Source organism: Mastomys coucha, unplaced genomic scaffold (assembly GCF_008632895.1).
Source record: "Mastomys coucha isolate ucsf_1 unplaced genomic scaffold, UCSF_Mcou_1 pScaffold5, whole genome shotgun sequence".
Classification (NCBI taxonomy): domain Eukaryota; kingdom Metazoa; phylum Chordata; class Mammalia; order Rodentia; family Muridae; genus Mastomys; species Mastomys coucha.
In genome coordinates, this window is record NW_022196911.1 from 118,227,335 (window position 1) to 118,239,814 (window position 12,480).

At 43.7% G+C, this 12,480-nt stretch overlaps 1 protein-coding gene across 5 annotated transcripts in view; it reads right to left on the reverse strand.

Moving 5' to 3' along the window:
• Window positions 1-12,480, reverse strand: part of B3gntl1 (UDP-GlcNAc:betaGal beta-1,3-N-acetylglucosaminyltransferase like 1) — a 67,897-nt gene that overhangs the window by 39,658 nt on the left and 15,759 nt on the right. For 4 of the 5 annotated variants that reach the window (XM_031352604.1, XM_031352603.1, XM_031352601.1 and 1 more), the window contains exon 4: window positions 1,948-2,012. In XM_031352604.1, coding sequence (XP_031208464.1) covers window positions 1,948-2,012 — 65 coding nt within the window. Of the gene's footprint in view, window positions 1-1,947; window positions 2,013-12,480 lie in introns of those variants that run through there. The other variant, XM_031352605.1, reaches the window with a different exon arrangement.

Below are 12,480 nucleotides of genomic sequence, written 5' to 3' on the forward strand. Positions count from 1 at the left end.
CAGCAGCACAGCAGCACGGCACAGCACGGCACAGCACAGCACAGCAGCACAGCAGCACGGCACAGCACGGCACAGCACAGCACAGTACAGCACAGTACAGCACAGCAGCACAGCAAGGCACGGCACAGCAGCACAGCAGCACAGCACAGCAGCACGGCACAGCACGGCACAGCATGGCAGCACAGCACAGCACGGCACAGCAGCACAGCAGCACGGCACAGCACAGCACAGCACAGCACAGTACAGCACAGCAGCACAGCACAGCACGGCACAGCACGGCACAGCCCAGCACAGCACGGCAGCAGCCCACACAAGGCCTACTCTGGGCCAAAAACTGACATTCCTCAGCTGCTTCCTAAAGCTGAAGTGTGTTCTACACAGCTAATACCAAAGCTGTTTGATAAATAACCTCACACTAAAACGGATAGGTCAAATACAAAAATCACACACAGTATGTGACAGCCACACTTCCTCATCCAGCTGGCAACATCTGTCTTCAGTAAGTTACTGACAAATGTGCTATCTAAATACAGTAAATACAACATTATGCAGAACTCTGACTTCAAAATGTCAGACCTCCCAAGGCAACCCTGTGGATCAGGTCTCCTCTTGTCCTTAGCATGGGAGGGAGGCTTCATTTTCTAGTCTATGCATTTTCTCACCTCTGTGTACCTGGAATCATCAGCTGAAAACAGACAAAACTTATAACAGCTGCATAAGCCAATGGCTAACATTTCCATGAGCCCTGGTGCGCACATTTCTAAGAAGCCAGGAGCCTAACCTATGAAGTAATTTAAGTTCATAAAAGTTATATTTTTTTAAGACAGACTCTGTTTGCTTTGCTTTATTCTATGAGAACTTTTAAGGACAGCACAGTTTGTACAGAGTTTCTGTTCATCCATTACAACCAAGTGTCCACTCCTGAGCATCAACATAAACGTGACCGTTTTCTGACGGTCTGTCAGTGTTCCTCAGCCAGCACACAGCAACCAGTTTCTCATTTCTGTCAGAATAAACAAGATTTGCATACAAATTTTTCCCTGAGAGACCAAGAGGTGAAAACTAGGAGTCATGGCCACAAAATGCACATTCATGCTGTCTATGTGGTGCTGACTCACCCTGTCTGAAATACTATCTACATTTTGAAAACACTTAGTTGAGGCCGGGTGTGGTGGTATGCACCTTTAATCCCAGCACTCAGGGAGCAGGAGCAGGTGGATCTCTTTTGAGTTTGAAGCCAACCTGGTCTACAAAATGAGTATCAGAACAACCAGAGATACACAGAGAGCCCTGTCTCAAAAAAAAAAAAAAAAAAAAAAAAAGAAAAAAGAAAGAAAGAAAAGAAAAGAAAATACTTAACTTGCTTTGTGGAAGTATTTTGCTAATTTAATTTGTTTGGTCACAAATTTAATTTTTTTTTTTCCGAGACAGGGTTTCTCTGTGTAGCCCTGGCTGTCCTGGAACTCATTCTGTAGACCAGGCTGGCCTCAAACTCAGAAATCTGCCTGCCTCTGCCTCCCAAGTGCTGAGATTTAATGGCGTGTGCCACCACCAGCCAGCTCAAGTTTAAATTTTAATGTAACTTTGGTTGGTCTGAATTTCTGTATAAGTCTATCTGACCCGTCCTCTCCTTACCTTTACAAATGGATCTGCTTCATATGACAGCTCTAGCTGTCATGAACTGTTCCATTTCCATTTCTTAATCCCTTAAGTATCATATTTGCTAGCACTTTGCTTATTTTTATATTCCCTGTGGTCCTTTTATATGGTGTTATTTATTGCTAACTAGAGGCTATGGCAGCATGTAACAACAACCTATTAAATTTGACTTTAGAGATTCACCCTAATATGTCTAGAAACTTATTTTTAAGAACCCTACTAAAATTCTCAATCATTATTTGGTCAATATATACAAAGACACTATAAACAAAACAGAGAGCTACTTACTGAATCCAAAAAGCAAAGGTAAGACCCTGAGCTCTGTGCGATTGCTTGGTTTTTAGAGTATCCAACTGTTAGAAAAAGAGAAAACAGTTCTTTTAGAATTCAGTTTTCAGCAGCATCAAGTTCAATGTACTTTACACCCCAAGAAAGCCAAGGTCATTTCACATGACCACCCAAACTTCAGGTACAATTCTGAAGGAATAAAATGAAGGTATATAGAAAGCAATACCCATATACAGTGACGATATTAGAGAATGCCAAGGATAAGGCATCTGGAACTATATTAAAGTAAAAATAAGAGATCCTTGAGGAGAGTACAAAAGTCTGCTTACATGAAAGCAGCACAAAGCATATTTATGTGTGACTGATTGGTAAATGCTTCAGTTTGAATACTTCATGGAAGGCTAGCTGGCCAATGTAAATTGACCGACAAAGTCTGCCACATCTGGGCGTGTACACACTCAGCCTAGATCAAACATTCATTGCTCAGCACAGACTCAAGAGAACTTTTAGTCATGATTAGTCATCCTAAAAGTCCAGAGCTGGGGCAGCCTAAATTGAAGGAAAAACAAAACAAAAACAAACAAAACAACTTACTTGACAGCGAACCAGCCCAAGGATTCACACAGCAATGAAGGTGACCCTTACTGTAGGATGGAGCACAGGGGTCAAACACAAAGAAGCAGACTACACGGGGACACAGAACTCAAGCAAAGAGGACCTTCTGGGCTAGAGAGCTGGGAAAGTGGTTGTCCTGGATGGAGCACCCAGCCTGGCCTCAGGTTCAAGGACTGGGATGCCTTATCCCCAGGGGATACATATTAAAGTATTTTACAAAATCATTTCCTTCAAAGATATTACAAGTGAGTTGTGGAAAAAAAAAAAAAGCAAAACAAACACCTCATAGCAGCAACTCATTGAATGGTGCTAAGAAAACACAAGAACTTAAATGACAAAAATCACCACAAGGAGAATCACAGAGAGAACTGTGCTTTGATCAACACAAACAGAAAAGCTACAGTGCATGCAGAACCCTGGGCACACACAAGTTTAGAATGAAGAAGAAACCACTTCTGCAGGAGCTGACTGTTGGGCTAAGAGGGCTCAGGTTCACCCTATGGACAGAGAGTTACAGAGGTTTGGAAATTTGGGGCACCGTACAAAAAGTAACCCAAGCTCAGCTGGGGTGCCAAAGGTATTCAGACCAGAAGAGGGTGCTAATGCGGCTTTAAGGAGGGTGAACTCTTCCCGGAAAAGAGACAACCAACACCTGAGTCACATCAACCAGATGGTTACAGTCTTGATGCCACTGAGAAAATTACACAAAGCAAAATAGATGTGTACAGAGTTAAAACAATAAATCTCTTTGGTATTTGAAGTTAAGACAAGCTTTAAAAAGTTGTCAGTCCTGAGAGAACACCAGCCAAATGTACATACATACACACACACACACACATACACACACACACACACACAAGGGTGGGGGGAAAAAGAGACAGAGAGACAGAGACGCCAGGGGACAGGAGGAGCAATGCTATGAATGAAAATGGAAAAGCAAGACACAACACAAGCTGCCCTATTTGCTCATGCCCCTAAGATCCAACCAGAACAGAAACCTGTGTCCTTCTGCGGGGTTCATATGAAGTTTAATTTCCAGCACTAATCTCTAGAACTTGGCCAGTCCAAACCAGTTAACAATGGCCCAGATTTTGAAAAAACATAAGCATAAACAAAGTCAAAGGAGGAGATGACCAAGAAAGCCTGCCATGAGACAGATCTTCAACTACCAGGAAACCCCAGGGCCATCCCTTGCAGAGCAAAGCAAGCATGTAGAATAAACACCTCCTCAGAACCTCAACAACAAAAACAAGAAATCCTTCTTCACAGGCACGCTAAAGTTAAGAGAATTCTGTCACAAAAGTTGCTTATGGAAATTCAGATTTTAAGAGAGACTGAATCCTTGAATCTGTAATTAAGGGGGTCCTAACCCACTGAGGATGTTGGAAGTTTCTCACAATGAATCTTGTGTTTGGCAAAGACAAGGAATTTGCTCTAATATTACTGCCTTGAAGAAAGTCAATGTTTGTGTGGGGGGCTCCATGTCTGGGGAGGCCAGCCCCTTTGTGAGGGTAGTTGGTTGCTATGGTTCCAACAGGACAAACCTAGCTCCATGGAGATATTGACATTCCTAACTCCTAGAGAGGAGCAGTAGGCTGTGGTTCACTCTGCCTTTGCAAAAAGCCACATGACAAAACGTATTTCTGCTGTTATATGATTATGTTATTTTTAAAAAGTGAGTCTTAGAAAAAAAAAGTGAGTCTTAACCCACTCCAAATTACCCAGCATTCCTAAAAACAAAATGTTTCAATTTATGACTAAGGTGGTAATATGTCCTACTTAATATATTACAGGAAAACATATCTTTCCAAAGAACCAGTTAAACTCCACTGTGCCATACAGGATTGCCATGAATTCTCATTCACTTCCCACAGACAGTGAGGTGATGTCACCTCCCAGCACTCCACCTGTGGTCCTTGTCATAGACAGAATGCATTCGGTCATGATATAACTCAGTGACAAGCAATTCAGGTTTTATGAAAGACGAAATCTGTCTTTAAAGTGGAGACAAGAAACATTGGCTATCAAAATGAATGCTCTGTCTATTCAATGACAGAAGCTGCAAAATCCCTCTTAATTAAAGACTATCAAAGTACATTTAGTTTCAAATTCATGCTTCAGAGATTGAAACATACATTGTGTAGGAACCCACGTAGCTTTCTATTTCAATGTAAAGACAATAAAACTAGGAAATAATTTCTGGAAAATATTAACATTTTCCAGATGTACAACATGAGATAAGTCAGGAGAATGTTGCCTGGGTCTCATTCTTCAGACTCTGTCCATTTTCTTTTCTGAGACAGGTCTCTCATGAGCCTGGATCTCACTAAGCAGGCCTGGCTGGCTGTCCAGGGCTTGGCCTTTCTCCAAATATGTTACCACACCCACCTTTTTTAACACACATTCTAGGAATTAAACTTGGGTCTTCATGCTTGTAAGGCAAATGCTTTACTGACAGAGCCATCTCTTTAGACCTAGAAAGCAGTTTTATTTGAATTTTGCCTTAAACACTGTTCATGCCACTGTTTCCTCAAGCAGCACTCCCAAGGCGACGTTTCATCTTGACAGGCCTTAGCAGCCCAATAGTGCTGACTTCAGCTTCCAATATCTACCCTGTACTTCACCCAGGACAACACACACAAAATACACTAAACACTAGCAGGAGACCACAGAGGGCTGTGTAACATCAGCACAGCAGGCTTCCAGATTAGGAGTGGGTGAAGTATAAGCTACTTTGAGAAAGCAGACAAACTATGTCCAAGGTCCTGAAAACACTGCGACCCTGTATTCCATGCTCCCTAGATTGGTGTCTGGCTATTGGGGGACGATGATAGGCCAAAGACTGAAACGAGAACTGGGTGAGCTCACTCTCCTAACAAACATCAAGTAAAGCAAACATGGTAGCACATAATAACAGGAAGCTGAGGCAGGAGGATTACTTAAGGCTGATGCCAGCCTGGGCTATACAATGAGATGGTGATAAAGGAAGGAGGGAAAGATAGAAGGAAGGAGGGAGGGAGGATGGGCAGGCGGGCGGACAGATAGGCAAGCAAGCAAGCAGGCGGGCAGGCAGGCAGGCGGGCGGGTAGGCACATGGGCAGGTGGGCAGGCGAGCAGGCAGGCAGGCGGGCAAACAGGTGGGCAGGTAGACAGGTAGGCAGGCAGGCAGGCAGGCAAGAAGGAAGGATCACTAAGCAACAAGAGAGTAGGGGGCTAAGGGGGGATAGATGAATCACTAGGTATCGAGAAAGGGGTTGGAGCAGGATCACTAAGTGACCTGAGGACCACAAGTCCTCTACTATCCCATGCTCCTTAAAACAGCCATCCAGATGCAACATGAGCAGCAAAGGGAGAGTAGCTGTGTAGCCACCACAGCTTGTCTCTTCTTATAACTCTTCCTGAGAGCCATCATATTATGCCAAGCACACTCACACCTCCTGCTATCTCCCCCTTCCACCCACACAACTCTACTCCAAGATCTCAAAGGAAGCTGTTTATAGAGCCCAGGCTTGGGGACTTACCAGCAGCAGCAGGCTCTACACATCCAGGCTATCACAACGCATGCTCTTGGCTGATGACTGATGTAGCCCAGCCCACTGTAAGTGACACCAACCCTGGTCATGTGGTAGTGGGGTGTAAGAAAGTTGGTAGTGGGGTATATAAGAAAGCAAACCAACAGCCAACCATCGGACTGAACACAGGGACCCCAATGGGGGTTAATACTGAAGTATTAACTATCTTTTAAGGTATATTTCAAAGAAGATACCATTAAAATAACAAGGATCATAAAATACACTAGAAGGTAATGAGGTGATCCTTTACAATTCTGAGACAAACTATTTTGCCTGTAGAATTCTTTACCCAGACAAACTAGGACTTTTAAAGGCATTGAAGACAAGTAGGAATCTTAAATACTTTACCATCTATATCCCAGGCACAAAGATCATTTTAAGTAGTAGCTTCAGAAAACTGAAGAGATAAAGTAAGAAGACATTTTCAATGGGAAATAAAGAGAAAAGAAGATGTGAGTAGAAACCAGAGTGTTACCATGGAGACGAGATGGTTCGAGAATCTATAAGGTTGTAACACTCAGGAAATCCAGCCCCAGGATACTGCTGCTCCCTGCATTAGCACCAAATACACTATGCTTTGGGTCTCATGCTTACATCACTTCTATGGTCTACCTGCTGGAATCCACTTACTGGCAAAGCAAATAGCAAAAGAACTCCTAGGAGAACAGACCCTCAAACTACATTATAATAACAAAAACTCCAGAAGGAAGAACAGGTTTTCACTAATCAAAGCAAACATTTATTTGTAAAAAAAAAAAAGTGGTTTGTTTGTTTGTTTGTTTGTTTGTTTTTAGTTTGGGGGTTTTTGGTTTTGTTTGTTTTGGGTTTGGTAGGCCTTCATCACTGGGAGGAGCAGCAGTATGGTGGGCCACGTGAAGGTGTAGCAAGGCTCTCTCACATCCCAGCCTCTACCTGGCTACCAAGTGGTCACTTACTTCCTTCTACCAAGTCAGGGGCATTGAGGACATCATGAATGTCACTTCCTATCACTGTAACTGCATGCTTTTTCTACCTGTCCTCTTTGTTCCCAGAAATGATGATTTAATATTTATTAGTAATTACTAATTACTAGTAAGTATTAGTAATTACTAATATTTATTAGTAAATGCTTAGACCAATAGGCTTGCTTCTGTTCCCCGACTACCTCATATCTCAATAACCATTCTTTCTATTCTAAGTGACACACATGGTTGGTCACCTCTACTCAGGTTAATGTGACTGTCTCCTCCAGAGTTTAAGGCACATCCCCTGCCTGACTCTTTCCCAGAACTCCCCTCTCTCCCCCTGCCAGATGTCCCACCTTCTAAACCTGCCTCAGCTCATTGGCCATTGGCTTTTTTATTGATAGGTGATGCTTCCACACAACATATAAAAGATATGCTTCTTACCTCATGCCAAGCAAAAATACAGAAGTAAAAAATAGAAAAATATATATCTAATCAGGATTAAACCATCTACATAGAAAGTCCAAAATAATGTTTGAAAATATAACTACAGGTAGAGGAGGAAATAAACAATAAAGTTGATTAATCCTACCCCAGGATCCTGAACTGTGTAAACTGGGTAATTAGACGGCAGTACAGTCAGGAACCTGATAACACTTAGAGGGAACTCACTTCCCACCTATGTAAAACAGGAGGAACCACTCTTCTTTTCCATAAATGTCTGAAAAAGGGAAATGAACTGCATGGAAGGAAAAGAAAAGAAGGAAATGAGGGCAAGAAAGAGAGAGATGAGAAGGAAGGGAGAGGAGGGTGGAGAGGAAAGCGCTTCAAGATGAATGGGTGGACACCACCCTCAGGGGGAAAACTGGGGTCAACAAAGAGGTAGAAGGGAAATCACAGAACTGCCTGCCAACATTCACACCATCAGAAAAAGACATGGCCAGAAGACTATCACTACAAAAAATGTCTGTAGAAGTCCTTCAAGGCAGAAGGACAATAGTAACATGGGAATCTCTATCTACAGAAAGCAAAGAGTGACCCTGGAAAAAGAGGCATGAGGAGATAAGAGAAATGTCTTCTCTTTGTTGATATCCCTTTCACAAATCTATAAACTAAATTAGATAACATACTGAGGATTCATAACCACGTAAGGTAAAGTGTGAAAGTGTTGGGTAGCAGTAGCAGCAGAGGCCAAATGGTAATGTGTAAGCAAGTGCACTCTCTACAGGTCCTGACTCTGGTGTATGCCCTCAAAGGGCAGTGGCCAATAAGTTAAAGGCACACACTCTAAGTCCTAGGCTGACCACTAAATCAGCAGAGCAAGGAGTTAAGAGTCACCAAGGAGAAAAAGGGCACTCTAAGACCTAAAGCTGTGTTTCGGCATGGCAGCATGAAGTGTTCTGCTCCTCAGAAAAGCTGCTGAGAAGTACTTATAAAACACCATTTATGGTCTCTAGAAATGACTAGTCCCAAGTATACAGCAAATGAAGATACAATTATCCAAGAAAATCTCCCCAAACTCGGTGAGTACAGTGCATGTCTGCAGTGTAGACCAGACTTGGCTCCCCCTCCTTCCCTCCCAGCTCTACAAAGCAGAAGCCATAGGCAACAGTGATATGAAGTTGTTTCTCCTTCCCAGATACAGAAGGATCTGACCCCTTGACATGCCAACGCATCACTGTTAAGCCATAATCCTTTCTTTCTTGCTCTTCCCCAAGATCACATATTAATAGCAGCATTACAATATAAACATTCCAAATTTTTTAAATCCCAGTCTTTAAAACACCCAGTCTCTTTTAAAACTCAGTCCCTTACTTCAAGAGGGAAAAACCTGAGCACAGTCAAAATCTAATGAAAGCCAAACTAAACTCATGTCCTCATCTTAGCTCATAGGGCAGGCATCCCATGGGGAGAGACAAGCTGAGTTGACATCAGGATTACTGTCCAGCCAGTCACAAGCCCTCGGCTTCTTTAACAATTGGAGCAGACTGGAGTATACCACCTATCTTCATCAATGTTTTATTGCGTGAAGAGACACCATGACTACGGCAACTCTTATAAAAGGAAGCACTTAACTGGGGCTTGCTTACAGTTCCAGAGGTTTAATCCATTATCAGCATTGCGAGAAACACAGCTACAGGATAGAGGGGCACTGGGCCTGGCTTGAGCTTTTGAGCCCACCCCTAGTGACACACTTCCTCCAACAAGGCCACACCTCCTGATCCCTCTCAAGGAGTGCCACTCCCTAATGACCAAGATTCCAATATATAAGCCTTTGGGGACCATTCCGAATCAAACCACCACAGTGGCCATAGAAATTTAGAACTAGCAGAGCACAGTCCCCAAAGGTACAGGCCTCACATATAACAATGTAGTGACACCCAGGCCTAGATATCCTAAAAACATCATCAACAACAACAACAACAACAACAAACCTACAGAAGTGATGGGGACAGGGGCCGGACAGATTTACCACTGAAAACACTGACCTCAGGTACTGTCTCTTCAAAGGGGGCGAAAGTTTTCTGGATTAGTCTCTGTAGCAATTTGTGCCCCACAGTGTCACTGAAAACAAAACAAAGCAACACAGACACACAGACACAGACACACACACACACACACACACACACACACACACACACACACAAAACCTGAGCAATCAGCAGTTATTGAGCTGAAGGTGTGGAAAGAGAAAGACATCCACAGTCCAGCCAAGACTGTTGCAGGTAACTTGCCTCTGAGGCATCACTAAGCATCTCAGTAGCAACCAGACAGCAGCTATTTATATTGTCATTTTCCAGCAAAAAACAGAAGATATGAAAAGAAACAGGAAAGCATGCCCTACACTCAGGGCAAAGGGCAGATAGCAGGAACTTCCGGTAAGGACAGCCAGACATCAGGTTTAAAGCTGAGAGTCAGAGCAATCATTACAAATACATTAAATGCAAGGAGAGTCGTGATTACAGATAAAGCTGCAACAATGTCATATTTTTTCAACACAGCATTCACAAATACAGACGTAAGAATAAAGAACCAAATAAAATTTCTAAAGCTGCCAAGTATAACAACAGAAATTGATTTTTAGTAGTAGACTCAAGACTACATTGACACTGGAAAAATTTGGAAACTTGAAAATAGATGCATTAAGGTTTTGCTACTTGACAAACAGAGAAAAAGAAGGAAAAACCCAGAGAATATGGACCACCACTGAGCACACTATGTGCACATGGTGTAAGCTGCAAGTGGTGGAAAGAAATAAGGAGAAAAATTAACAGAAGACATAACAGCTGAAAACTCCCCAGATACATTCAAACCAACAAAAATTGACATTTAGAAAGCCAAACAAACTCCAACTCGGAAAACAAATGAATCACAACATTTAAAAAAATGCCAAAAGATATGAATATGTTAAAAGATAGAACTCTCGGGGCTGGAGAGATGGCTCAGGGGTTAAGAGCACTGATTGCTCTTCCAAAGGTCCTGAGTTCAAATCCCAGAAACCACATGGTGGCTCACAACCATCTGTAATGAGATCTGATGCCCTCTTCCGGTGTGTTTAGACAGCTACAGTGTACTTACATATAATAAATAAATCTTTAAAAAAAAAAAAGGATATAACTCTCCATACTTACAAGAAGGAAATAACTGAACACCTATAGGGCTTATTAATCAGGGTTCCAGGGAAAACCAGAACAGATAGAGGAAATACATATCAAGAGAGCACTTATAGGGCTGACTTAAACAATACGTCTGGGCAGTCTATCAATCAATGACTAACCGTTGCTAACATTCCTTCCTGGAGGAAGACATAAACAACATCTCCCACTCCTCCTAAGGTCTCAACAACAAACCTGGGGAACTGATGAGTTTATTAAACTTACTTACAGAGAAATGGGTGAGGGGTTATGGGCAGGATTTGGCCATGTTAGACGGTCTGCAGGGATGACAGCTTCCCTGGAGCTGCATAGATGGATGCCCTTCACCTGGTCATTCCACACTATCTATATCCTCTAACCTTCTCCCAAGATACTACGTAATTAGGACAAAATTGCATACAAGTTGCTGGGAAGGGTAGCTGGATACTCAGATGAGGGTTCCATGACCCCTCCCAACCTCTCCTCCTAGGAGGGAGGTAGAAAGTCAACAGGCTCAGCTGTGATAGATACTCAGATGAGGGTTCCATGACCCCTCCCAACTTCTCCTCCTAGGAGGGAGGTAGAGAGTCAACAGGCTCAGCTGTGATGATCTCTTTTGACAATGACAATAGTTTGGTTCAGTCAGTACTTCAACACTGGCTCACACTGGAGGGCTGAGAACCCTGCAGTCCATAAAGCTGCGTACCTCAGTAGTACAATCTGATGCTCAAAGGCCTAGAGGAGAAGCTGGGTTTTGATATCAGACAAGCACAGTAGTCCATCTTCAATAGCAACAGGTAGGTGAACCTGCCAGGGAGCATTAAGGACACAGGCACCTGAAGGTTCTACCCACATGTAGGGTAGCACTTCAAATAACCTGATTAAGAAAATCCCAGATGTCCCTCAACAGAGGAGTGGATACAGAAACTGTGGTACATCTACACAATGGAGTACTACTCAGCTATTAAAAACAATTAAATTTATGAAATTCTTAGGGAAATGGATGGATCTGGAGAATCCATCCATCCTGAGTGAGGTAACCCAATCACAAAAGAACAAACACGGTATGCACTCTCTGGTAAGTGGATATTAGCCCAGAAGTTGGAATACGGGAAGAACAACCCACAAACCACAAGGAACTCAAGAAGAAGGAAGACCAAAAGGTGGACATTGCATTCCTTCTTAAAAGGGCGAACCAAATACCCACGGTGTTAGCATCCAGAACCTGCCTGCGGCAGATATGTGGGTGGGTCCACAGACCTGTCGCCAGGGCAACGGCGACCATATTCCCAGAATCCATTGGGTTCAGCTCCCACCTTTACCTGGATTACTACGTCACCACACATATAAATATATGGGTACTTTCCTCCATCTCTCGCTCTCTCTCCCCTCTCTCTCCCTTCACGCGCCGCGGTCCTCACTCCCCCCCCCCCTAATTAAACTTCCAAAAACACAGAGCTGCTTGTATCTGGTGTCTGTGGACGCGCCGCTGCGAGCCAAACCCATCATTTTGGTGCCGAAACCCGGGAACAAGGCAGTTTGCGTCTACCGACTGGCTCCTCACCGCCAGGGAAGACAGGGTACACGGCCACGTGGAGCGGCCGCTGGGACCCCGGCTGCCAGGTAGAGCAGCTCCCGCCGCTGCTGCCACCGCACAGGGAGCGCTCCCAGTACCACCACAGCGGCTGCCGCTGCTGCTGCTGCTGCGCTCCCAGTACCCTGCGCAGGGAGCGCTCCCAGTACCCTGCGCAGGGAGCGCTCCCAGTA